This window comes from Ciconia boyciana, chromosome 24, assembly GCF_034638445.1.
Source record: "Ciconia boyciana chromosome 24, ASM3463844v1, whole genome shotgun sequence".
NCBI classification, from domain to species: Eukaryota; Metazoa; Chordata; class Aves; order Ciconiiformes; family Ciconiidae; genus Ciconia; species Ciconia boyciana.
The window spans coordinates 3,388,840-3,401,110 of NC_132957.1; the positions used below are offsets into that span (position 1 = coordinate 3,388,840).

The 12,271-nt window shown below is 49.3% G+C and overlaps 1 protein-coding gene across 3 annotated transcripts in view; it reads right to left on the reverse strand.

Moving 5' to 3' along the window:
• PTPRS (protein tyrosine phosphatase receptor type S) overlaps positions 1-12,271 on the reverse strand; it is a 164,840-nt gene that overhangs the window by 11,145 nt on the left and 141,424 nt on the right. For 2 of the 3 annotated variants that reach the window (XM_072845126.1, XM_072845125.1), the window contains exons 20-23: positions 11,700-11,812; positions 9,170-9,217; positions 4,870-4,967; positions 2,018-2,141 (exon numbers count right to left, since the gene is read on the reverse strand). In XM_072845126.1, the coding sequence (XP_072701227.1) occupies positions 2,018-2,141; positions 4,870-4,967; positions 9,170-9,217; positions 11,700-11,812 (383 nt within the window). The remainder of the gene's footprint in view (positions 1-2,017; positions 2,142-4,869; positions 4,968-9,169; positions 9,218-11,699; positions 11,813-12,271) is intronic. The other variant, XM_072845127.1, reaches the window with a different exon arrangement.

Genomic DNA, 12,271 nt, shown 5'->3' on the forward strand with positions numbered 1-12,271 from the left:
GAGATTGGCACAGAGGATCCGCACGGTTTGGCGATCTGGCCCATTCCTAATTACAGCAGAGCGGCTGGCAAGGTTGGCAGGTTTCTGCTAACCTATGATTAACTCGGTACAGAACGCTTAACTCCTGTCTCGAGGGGGAGCCAAGGGTGGGGAGCAGTACCAATATGAAATTGGGTTGCTAGTCCTTATCCTGCTGTAGCAATAGACATTGCTTCTTCTGTTGGCAAGGTGCAATCCACGCTGAATTGCCTGCCAGTCCTCAAGGGTACTTGGTAATTTCAGCTGCTGGTAGAAATGGCTTTTGATTAAATTTCTGGAGGGTTCCCTGCCCCCATTCCTTCCCGATCTGAAATTTCAGGAGGGAAGGCGGCTGTGCAGCAGCAGCAGGAACGTGATCAAGGCTGAGCTTCCGGAATTAATCTCCTCTCCAGCCCCCTTGGGTCCACTCTGTAATTTAAAATGGTGGCCATGAGCTCCTGCAATGTTTCGCTGTGTGACAGGCTCAGTTACAGAGAAGTCACGGAACTGAAGCCACTACTTCTCCTGACCAAGCAGACGGTGACAATCTGCAGCCTTGACAAATCCAGATTTAAAACAAAGAGAAAGCAACAACTAATTCCTCCAACTCCTTTCATCTTCCAGCCCTCAGCATAAAATACAGCCTGGTAGGAAGGAACACACCAGCCAAGACATGTCAGAACCTCTCAGATGCTTGAAAATTAAACCTTGGCCCATCATACTTGCACCATCGGTCCCTCATGATGCCACCTGCGCAGAGTTAGGACTGCTGCCTGCATTCAGCCCCATGCTTGTGCTTTCCTGAGAGCCAAGATCAGCCCAAAGCGTCCTTCATTTCTACACTTGCGTTCTTCTCTTTTCCCCTGAATGACAAGGCAACTTTTTAAAGACTTTGCTTTCCTTGCCTCATACAATATTAATCTCAGAAGAAAAACAAGCCAGAACACAGTCATCTTCACAATGAGAAATGTTTAAAATCCTCTAATGGCAGACAAGACCAATCCAGATTCGTGCAGCTTTTTGGCAAATCACCATGATCTGTTGTTACCTCAGGAACAGCTCTTCCACTTCCCCGCGTCCCTCAGACGGAGATTATTCTAGCAATTCCCCTGTCACGACGGCTTCTGAATTAACCTTTACATTCACCGGGGGGTTATTAGGACATCTCCTCTCTGCTCAGATGATCAGCTCTTGGCAATGCAAGACTGGCCTTAAATGCTTTATCTATACAGCACAGCCACACACAACCTGAGACGATGAAACTCAAATATTATCTCAGCAGCAGCAACCAAAGCAGGTGCCCTGTTAAACTCCATCTTCTCTCCACCAAAAGCCCCTCTTATCCTAGCGTGCACCAGAGCAACTCTGTCAAGAGCCACGAGTTGTGAAATTTAACGTAAATTTTCCGACTGCACCATCACTCACATAGGAAGCTCAGGAAACAATTTATGACCTACCAGGCTAACACTAACCCCTTCTTATTCTTAGCCTTTTTGGGGCCAGTACTGCAGCAGGAGCTACGTATCAAGTAATCTTTATGTCTGTACAGCTCAGCAGCCACATCTTTGCTATGTTGCTGACACTCACATATGTACTATTAGCCCTGTGCTTACTTCTCATTCATTTGCCGTACAGATACACTCCACATCCATTGCCACCCACTGCCCTGTTCCTGCTCTCTCTAAAGCACTATGTGGTCTGAATTCTTCCCATTCGTCAGAAACATATCGAGCAGGGATCTCCAAGTAAAGGGAAGACAGGTTCTTGATAAACCAGCCCTTGAAATGAGAGATTGCAGCTCCAGGGAATATGTCAGTCATCAGAATTTAACAAATGTGTGGTTTACGGAGGTATCTCCTGCTTGCTAAACTCCCAGGGAGATGCTAAGAGAAGAATACAAAAAGAGGGTAACCGGGAAGGGGAAAAAGCATGTGCAGTATGCTTCCCTGCAGCAACTTCAGCCTAGCACTAACATGCAGGAGTAGAGATGCTACGGTACCTTCAATGGGCAGCAGGATGACGCGCGAGTGGTCGTAGGCAATCACGTTCGCGTAACGGTTTTTGGGCTTGTTCACTTCGAGGTTGGAGTGCTCCCAGGTGAACTGCTGGCCAGGGTCAATGGACTGGAGGAATTGGGAAAGAAAATGGAAGAGTCAGAGAGGAGAAAAGCAGCAAATCAAGCTCTGAATACCTTGTTCCACGTGGGACAGATCATGGCTCTGAAGATCTAGCTGAGGAACACAGCATTCACCGTTGTGCTTCCCTCAAGAACCAATCTTTGCTGTGGGAAAGGCCCAGCCTGGTGGCACAGCGTGCTCACGTCCCATCTCCCTTGGCCCCAAGCACACCCAGAGCGATACCTGACATAATTCCCCCTCTGGCGCGATGCAGTGCAACCCGGTGGCAAAAGCATCGGTGCAATTTCAGGCTGCAATACAGAAACCTTGACTCGTACTTCTGCTGAGGCTGCACTGGATTAGTTACAGCCCTGCATTACCGACACTGATAAATGGCCGGCAATTGGGAGAGAACAACAGGAACAATCACATCAGGAGGTATTTATGAAATGATGAAGAGGCTAAATCTGTGCATGGTTAAACTAAACAACGATTAAGAGGGCATAAATATACCAGTGTCTTGGTGAGTACTAATACCTGGAGAAGAAGATATTTAAGCTAGGACAAGGTTTATAACCACGTGTGCAAGCGGGACATGAAACACCAGGGAAAAACCTTGCTGTCGTGGGCAGCAGGAGGGGACTGGGCTGCTCCGTGAAGAGCAGAGACCGCATGACTTGGGACCACAAAGACTCGGTGCCGAAGGTCTCCCAGGGGGAGAAAGCACCAGGGGAGTCTGGCAGGGACAGGCACCAGGCATCTCCCTGGACAGAGAAGGGGTAAGGCCCCTGGCCCTAAGAAACGGAATCAACATGGCTTTTTCCTAGAAGGGATGAAGGAGTAAACAACGAAATGCACTGGAGAGAAAAATCCTCTCTGCCTGTCCTGGTAATTTATGCCAGGTTTGGTGGTTGTTTTTTTTTTTTTTCTAAAGTCCAGCTGTCCCAGATATGGAAATTAGGTTAATTACGTTTACCTCTAAATCCTCAGCCAGAGAATTAAATAAAACAAGGGCTTAATTCCTTCATCATTTTGCAGAGCCCTAGGGGTTTGCCTCAATTGGAGGCTTGGCAGGAGCGTGCCGAGTTGTGTTTCCTGCAGTTCGCTCTCCCTCTCCCTCCTTGCCACTCCTGGCTGGTGGGGACAGGGTCCCTCACATGCCTGCCTGGATTCGTCCCTTTGAGCTCGCAGGGGTCAGCCCTTGCCAGGCACCCGCTCCCGCTGCCCTCCCTGCCCGTGCCGACCCCAGAGCCCCCGGACACAGCTCAGCTCCAGTGGTAGAGGCAACGCTGGTACAAAACCACCCGACAGAAACATCCTCTTGCACTCTCACTGCGGAGCATTTCTAACTAATGGGTATTTATACTGTTGTAATGTGTCTGTTTGCTCTCTATCCCTCTAATCTCGCCTCGCATTCATTTCATTAGCGATGTTTGTTTAGCTCTGGCTCTCCCACTAGAGGAGGTTGTGCTGGAACAAAGCCAGGGCACTTGGGATATTGCATTATGCAAATCAGTCTCTGAAATCTGGATAGAGCATATTAACAGGCTGCTGCTCCCCCCGTGCCCCAATGTGGGGTGAAAGACCCCAGCAGAGCAAATGCACCTTCTCCAATGGGCAACCCCCCCTCCATGGGTGCGGAGCTGTGAGTACAGAGCTGCCTCATGCATGCCGATGTTTGCAAGCCAGACTGGGGAGAAAGCATCCCAGAACCAGTCCTTTGTTCAGAAAATATCCCCTCGCTCTCTGCCCGCAAACAGAACTAGGCAGTCTAGACTAGTTATTAGTCTAAAAATATCGGGGCATTTTATGTCTTTGAACAACAACAAAAAAAATTCAGTCATATGTTCAATCTGCAATGAAAGCAACCCGCATACCGATGGCCCCAGCAGCACTGGGCATTTGCACTAGGATTTAACCAGTGCTGATGCAGCCACAATACCGTGAGCAGACAGGAGCAGGTTGGTGCAAGCGCACAGCCCTTCCCCGTCGGGCAACGAGGATGCCATGCTATGTAGCGGCAGCGGTAACACGGGGGCCATGCTGCTCTTCGCCTTCCCCCCTCAGGCTGCCTTGGGACTGGCCCGACCCGTCAGCCCCAGCAAGGTGGGAATTTTACAGTCTGGGATAGTAATTTGAAATGCAAGTCCAGCAGCCACAGCTGGTCGCCTGCAGGATCCCATCTGAGTAACCAAACATTAGCAGGAAGGAGAAAAAAGAGCACAAAAACCCCAGACAAGACAAGAAAGGCACAAATCATCCCGTTTTCTCAGCTTTAGCTCTGTGGCTGCTAATCATGTCAGCTGTGGAGGACTCACTGTTCGTCTCACCTAACTTCAGCTATCTAAAACTGGTATCACATTCCTTGGCTTGGTCCTCCCCATATTCAGCGACAAGACACAGGCACCCCCGAGGACAACACCCCATCCTATCTGTCTGGCAGTCATCTTCCAGAAACGCATCCCCCTTCACGAAGGGAGCTCAGACCCTGTCCAAGACGCCCACTCTTTGGACAGGAACGGCTCATGAACCAAGCCTGCCTCTTTTCTATGATCTGGAATTGAACCTAGCAAAGCACTGAGCAAGTACTTAATTTTAAATACATAAATAGCTTTTTTATTTCAACTAACCAGATCCTTAAAATGAAGCTATGTTTATTTGGATGAGGGCCTGTCTGAATTTCCTAATTCCCTGGCTCTGCAAACCCATGCACAGCACTCACTCTTGCTCATACCTCATACTCTTGGGACAATTTCAGGTTATCATTAGCTTTGAGATGCTCTGTGTGTTCAGCCAGCTCGGAAACGGGGATTGGTGGGTGGCTGAGCATACCTAAAAGACAAGACAGCAGGAAAAGAATCTCATTTAATAATAACTAAAATTCACAACTGTTGCACATTTTATAAGAAAGAAGAAACAAGAAAAGAAAAAAAATTACAATGTAAGATCTGCAATGAAAGTAGGGAGGTTAGAAGAGAAGAATTCAGGGCTCGAAATTGTGTCCTTGGAAGTAAAAAATAAAAATCAAGGAAATAAAAAAACCAGTAAAATGAGAGTGTTCCCGTGATGGCCCCATTTTCAATGCGTAAATCAGAGCAAAACAAAAAGGAAAATCCGAAGAGCAGATGCGTGTTAGCGATTCCAATAGTGGACTTAAAATGAGCAAACGCTGCCAGAGGAACCTACGCAGCAAATGTTACAGCACCCACAATGATCATAAACAAACTCCAACACAAAAGAAGGGAAGGGGCAGAGATCCAGCCAACCATGGTGATGTGGGGCAGGGGAAGGGAATGCAGATGGGGGGAAGCAGGGGAGGCTTTTCAGGAATTGTCCTTTGCACAATGTTGGCTCTGTAAGCTTCTTGGTGAGCTTATGGAGGCAGCGGTCTAACCTTCGCCACTCCAAGAGTGCAACCAGGCATGGAAATGTCAAGCACTGGCTCCTCTTCCTGCTCATGGCCGGTGGATGATGTTCCTTCTAGAGCACAGCCCGCAGATGGCCAGCGCTGCTCTGTCCTCGCCCTCCCTCTTCCACCTGCGGGGCAGGCTGTACCGACCCCCTTGCAGTCTCTGCTGGGGATGTCGTTATTTTTTGTGACGGAGAGGCAAAAGATCCTCTTGCCCCTTCTCAGTCTGGGAGATGGGAAACAATTTGTTGGGGAGACCGATGCCTCACGACCCTGGTTCACCTGCTGCCCTTGCAGTTCTCACCAACACTTAGTTGTGCTTGTATTGAGGCAGACAGAACTGCCAGAGAACAGACTCGATCTTCTCTGAGATGTACTGGTAGTGGGAGGGCCCCGCTGCATCAGACTGGTCAGACTGAAGGCACATCTCAGCTACTAACGGGGCTGAGCAGTGAAGACAGACTCGGTTTTCAGTCTGAAGTGTGATCTGCACACCCTGCTCTGAGACGGGCAGCTGGAGCTCTGGAAAGAGCAGGGATCCTTCCCATCCTATCATCTCAAACAGCTACGCTACAAAGCGAGGTGGAAAAGCGCTCCGTGCTTTGCTCATCTGCATTGGATCATGTCTTTCCAAAGGCTTCCCATGCTGTCTGCCAGCCGATCCCGCTACGAATGACAGCGGACCAGTAAGGCAGCAGCCTGCCGAGAAGCCCTGGGCAGTGCCCCCAATGAGAAGGACAGGAGTGGAGGAGATGGAAGCCAGGGAGAATTTCGAGCCCCGTGGGTGTTGGTGTGTGACAAAGCAGCGGTGGTGGCAGCAGCATGGTCAGATACTCTGAAAACTCAGCACAGAGATGGCAAAGCAAGCATGACATCCTCAGTTTTACAGTGACTTCTAGAGAGATGCTGCCTCCCCCAGGCCTGGGGACAGGACGAGTCTGCCACAGAGCGGGGATCTGAGCCACCACCCCAACAGGCTTCTCCTAAGCTAACTAGACCTCTATTTTCAGCACAAGGAAGTCTAGCTGAAAACAGAAGGACTGGGTGGGGGAGAATAGACCAAAAAGCTCACAAAAATAACCCTGAAGTATTCTAGAGGCTGTCTGGCTCCATTCTACTCTGCTGAAGATCAGGGCAGAAAGTCTCTCCCAGCTCATGGAGGAGAAGCTCCTGGTTAATTTTTTGCTGTCCTGTAGCCCATTGCACCTGGAGAGGGACTTCTTTGCTTCCCACCCTGGACTGGAAGGTAGCTGCCGTCCACCCCAGTACCACCGCAGTGGATGCAGACTGGGGGCGTTTGGCAGAACTGGTCCTCTCTCTGCCCACATGGGACGGGAGGGCCACACTGGCTGAGATGCCAGAGATCAGAGGCCAAACCAAGTTAATATTATAAATGCTTTTCTCAGTGTCTGTCCTTCTGCCTCTGAAAGTAAGGGCCCAAGAGGGCAGCAAACATACCTTGAGCTGTAACATTAGAGCAAAGGCAAACCCTACTCAGAACAACTTCTGGCAACTCCATAAGCTGTCTCCAGATCTCTGCGGGTCACCCCTCACTAACTTCTTCCCACCTGGGCTGGGAGGCAGGAGGCAGCCAAGGCCCAGCTGCCACCACCTGACTCTGCTGCAAAAACCTTGAGATTATTTGCTGAAGTGTGCTTAGAAACACAACGCCGTAAATGAAATCCCAAATGATGAACACATAGGTTAAAAGGAAAAAAATAAACAATCAGAAAACCCAGTAATAACGAGCAAGCAAGGAAAAAAAACCCAGATTCTCTTTGGCTTAGAAGTCATGGAGCAGTATGTGTCATTCCCTCTGAGCAAGTGCGCTGCATGGGAAAGGCCCACTGTGCCAATCTGGAATGAGAAGTCACATTCCTCCTGAAGGCATTTCACAAGTTTCCTTCATAAAAACTCCAGGAAAAATCCTCAGTGCGACCAGCTCCTGAAAACCAGCTCTGTCTCTTTGCTGGGGAACATCCTGCCCTCACCACCACGCCACTGTAAACAGACACTGGCTGAGAGCACACGGGAACTTGCCTTGTTTTGCTGCTGTTAAAGACAGAAATCTCCTTGTCGGATCGATTTCTAGGGCTCTTTATAATAAAAGAAGACCGGAAACCTCTGCAGCGATAAACACTTTCCTGGTCAAAATGCCAAGTGCATGGGGGTTCCTGTTAAGATCCAGGAGGAGTTTGATATTAAATGAGCCCGGAGCGGTACTTCCCAGTGGTACCAGCCAACACTGCTGCGTCAGCTGCAGCAGCTTCTCTTTTGTCTGCTTTAATTCAATAACTCTTTTTTAGACAAGAAGAGAAATGGCTCGCAGGTTCCTCTGCTCAGCGGCCTCCCAGCTACCTGCGGGGCTGCCACCCAGGGAGACCTCCCACAGCAGCGAGGGTGGCAGGGGGTGTGCTGCCGTGGGCTGAGGTTCAGCCAGCGATCAGTACGGCTTGAAAACCCACACAAAACCCCTCCGTTACAATAAGGGGGTTGAGGGGAGGTGGCAGGTGGACTGGAACAGGATTGACAGGAGTATTCAATACCAAAGAGACCAATATTTGGATTAAACCTTTCAGAAAACTGTCCCAGCCCTCACATCTCCGAGCACAAGCAGCATCTGTGATTCTTCACATTTGTCAGCTGAAACCTCACATCTACTTCCCTGCCCAGCATAACAAAAAAAAAATCCCCTCAAACCCAAAACCCACCCAGCAAAGCTGGGATCTTGGCTTCTAATGGGGATGAAGTCTTTTAGAGCCAGTCTCATCTAACATTTCAATCACTTGAATCTCTCTAATCTTATCACAAAAGACTTGATTCTCTGTGCACCAGCCAACTCGCCAGAAACGTCACCCTAACATCTGTTACATGGGCCAGAGCTCATTTATCCTTGCAAAATCACCGCAGCTGGATGGCACTCTGCATGAAACCCAGGGGGTGTGGAGGACCATGGAGTACCTCTGGTCTTTGTGCTCCTGGAACAAGTTGATGCCAAGGAACAGACACCTGCCACAGATGGGAAACGGCCCTTTTCCTCATCTGACATGAAAAGGTGCCTGTGCGGCTCTCTCCAAAGAGCGAGGGGATTGTCAGCTGCAGCTCCGGTTTTCTCTTTCCCCGCATTACAAAGCAATGAACACAAAAACACAGGCACGCACACATACAATGCTCACACACCGGTGCACAAAAGATCGCTTTCTGCCCGTGAATAAGTACGAGGGACATTTAGCCAAGCTTCAGAAATGAAACATCTTCGACAATGGGGAGAAAAGGAAGCCTCGAAACCCGGGTCTTTCTCCTGAGACAGCAAAAGAGACACAGAAGGACGGACAGTGTCCCACGCTGCTACCAGGGGCTCTATTCTGCTGCTGCTGCTACTACCCTTGTCTTGCAAAAGGCCTGGGATTTGATACTGTAAAACTGGAAGCGCAGTTCAGACAAACAGATGGCACAGAAAAGGGATGAGATGGGCAAACACTGCAGGAATACAGAGAATTCAGCAAAAAAAAAAATAGTAACAGGAACGAAACAGAATTGGAAAGGAAAGCGACAGAAGAGAAAAAAAATTAATAATGGGGGGGAAAAATGAAACCAACAGGAACAAAAACACACAGGAACTAACTTTCAAAGTCAAACTCAGGGTCACTGAGAGGGCTGCTCAGACCAGAATCTGCAGAAAACAGTAAAAAATAAATAAATAAAATATACACTTTTTTAAAAATTTCATGCTAATAAAAAAACAAAACCCAACATAAATCTAAAGAGGAAAAGAAAGTTATTTTTTGTGCTGATTAGGCTAGGACAGGATATCTAAGATGTGCTGTGCTTTCCCCTCTCCGAGCTGCACAGATGCTCACGCACACTCCCATTCCCACGTCCTCCCTCTGTTTTGCTGCTGGGGACAGGATAGAGACTCTCTGCTTGCTGGAGCCTGGGTCACCTGGCTGGAGAAGAGCCGACAGGCCCTCTTCTAAACCACGATATATTTAATTCAAATGGCTTTAATTCAGACAGCACCTATGGAGTCTTCCCCTGCAAACTGCACCACAATCTCTCCATCATCACCGACACACTTCAAGCTCTGAGTTTCCATCCATTTCCATTTTCACCCAACTGTTTGCAAAATTCCGTGGGAGGCAGGTGACCAACTCTCCCAAAGCCTTCAGAACCTTTTACTGCTTTACAAACTATATAGCAGAATAAACTAGCTAGATAAACTCTTTGACTAGATAAACTTATAAAGAAAAGGTGGCAGCATCTTTCTAAACCTAGACCGGACAAAGCCAGGCAGTCTTTTGAGATCTGCAGACCTTTGCCTAGCAGAGCCTTAATGGCAGGTTTGCATGGCTTAGCTACCTTAGCCTACAAGCCTCTTAGACCGAGAATTCAGAGGTACGGCATGACCAAAACAGCAGGGTCAACGGAAGACAGACTCACTCATCTATCGATCGCGTTAACTGAAGCTCGGAAGTGCCCTTAGCTGACTCTGCTATCCTGTGGGGACAGGGAGAAATACCCAGTAAGGGAAACACATGAAACAGCACCCAGGCTAAGCTGGATGGCCACAACCTTTTATCTTTACTTTTATCTCAGCATAGGTTTCACCTGGGGGAGCACAGCTCGCTCTCTCGGGTCTCACATCACCACCTGGAGCACCCAGAAGCCAACCTGAACAATCCCAAAGGGAGCTCCTCTTTGCACCCTGTATATAACACTGAGCCCAGACAAATGCAAACTGCTGCTGAGCTGCAGCTGGGGACACTTAAAAGAAGCTGCTTATAGAAAGGGCAAAACAGTCGGGCCAGCAGGAGTCTCTCAAGCTTTCCAAGCACTGTCCTGCTCAGTCCCTCACGTGCTCAGAGAGACAGTGGACTGCTCTCCTGCTGCAGATCTCAAGCACCTTCAGACTCTCCTGCAAGAGCACGACCGAGTAAGAGCTGATTTAGGGACCTAACTGCAGCTGAACTGCTCTGCATTCAGTCCCTGCACACTGGATTAAACCTGCTTCCATCCCTCAGCTGAGACTCAATCATTCCTAAGCTTGGGCTGATACCAGCAGGTTGTTCCTAACTCTTTTTGATATGAAACCCTCAGGCTCAGTGCTGCCTTTGTGCTTCCCCAAAGATCCCTGCTCTCTGGGTACCTACTGACTTGCCAACCTCACCCTAAGAAAACTCAGACAACGCTAAGGACAGGACTGGGATGGGAAGGGGAAACAGGAGCTGCAGAAACGTTACTAACAAGCACAAAACAGCAAAAAAATACAAACAAACTGAAAACAACAGCCAGCCCCCAAAAAGCACAATAAATTCCCTTCCAAATCCTCAAGCACCAGGAACTCAGAGGCAGAGGTGCGTACCAGTGCGCAGGCACTGTTCAGCATCGCCGAATGTCTGTCTGCGTGAGGACGTGCCCGTGCCAGGCCGTGTCAGTGGTGGCTTGCAGAGGTGCCATGCAGGCAGCTTAGACATGCATGTACATGGGGACATACGTGTACAGAAAGAAGGGTGCATCGAGCTTCTCTGCCTGGGAGTTAAGTGCAGTTACACACTAGCTCAGCGGCTGTTCGCAGTGACGGCATCTGCACTAAGCGAGGAGATGCTGCCTCGTCTGCGCGAAGCAACCAGCTGCCTTTCTCTCTCTGCACAACCCACGGGGCAGGCCTGGCTCCTCACATGAGTGTTTTGGCATGTATGCAGAAAGCGCCAGTTACACATGTGGCTGGAGCAGTGCGTGCTGGGCAGCCCGCCACGCTTCATCTCTACCGCCCTGGGGATCTCCCAGCACGAGGCACGGCGCTGTGCGGCAGCATTGGTGGTCTGGCAAGCTTGGCACGGCCACAGCACTTGCAGCTGTGTACTTAGCCCAGAATGCACCAATTTAGCTGGGTATCCAGGAAAGCCTTTCTGCCTGCCTTGCTAGCGCTGGGCAGAGCCTGCGCAAGGTCCTTGAGCTTTCCCCGCAAAGGTTTCTTTCAGCAGTCTCGCTTAGCATAGACAAGGCTTTGAGGTTCCTTGGCTGCATCCTAGGTTAGCACTAGGTCTCAAAGGCAGCGCTGTGGCAGCCTTCACGCAGGCAGGAAGGGGCTAAGGAAAGGGCAGTTGCTCCGTTCCTGCCTTCCCAGTGAGAAAGGCTGGTTTGCAGCCGGTTACCTGGAGTTTGGAAGTTGATGCGCCTCATTTCCACAGGGTCCTTAGGGTGGTGAGGGGTGATTTCAGCGTTGTTCAGGAGGCACTTTGTCCGTGGCTCTGAATCTTTCCGTTTGCTTTAAAAAAAAAAAAAAAAAGAAAAACAAAAACAAAAAAAAGAAAGAAAAAAAAAGAAAAAAGAAAGAAACGAAAAAACAAAAAGACAAAGCGTCTTAGCTTATGGGCCTTTTAGTCTTTTCAGCTACTCAGGCCATGTTCGGACCCGAGTATAGCTCCCACTGAATTCAGGGCCAGATGCAGCCAAGGATGTAAGTTACATAAAATGCATCAGAAAAGGGATGAGGTTTGGAAGGTTTTGTCAGTGTTGTATTTGATGGGTTTACAATGGCCCAGCAGCCCCTCAGCAGCTTTCAGACAAGTCTGGAAGTTCCCCCTTCTCACAGCAGAAGTACAGACAGGCAGCAAGGAGCAGCTGAGGTGCTGCGAACTCACACCTCAGCCTCCCTGCACAGACAAGCCTCCACTGAACTCCGCAGAGCTCTGCAAGCAGAAACCTTCCAATTCTGGCCAAGCCA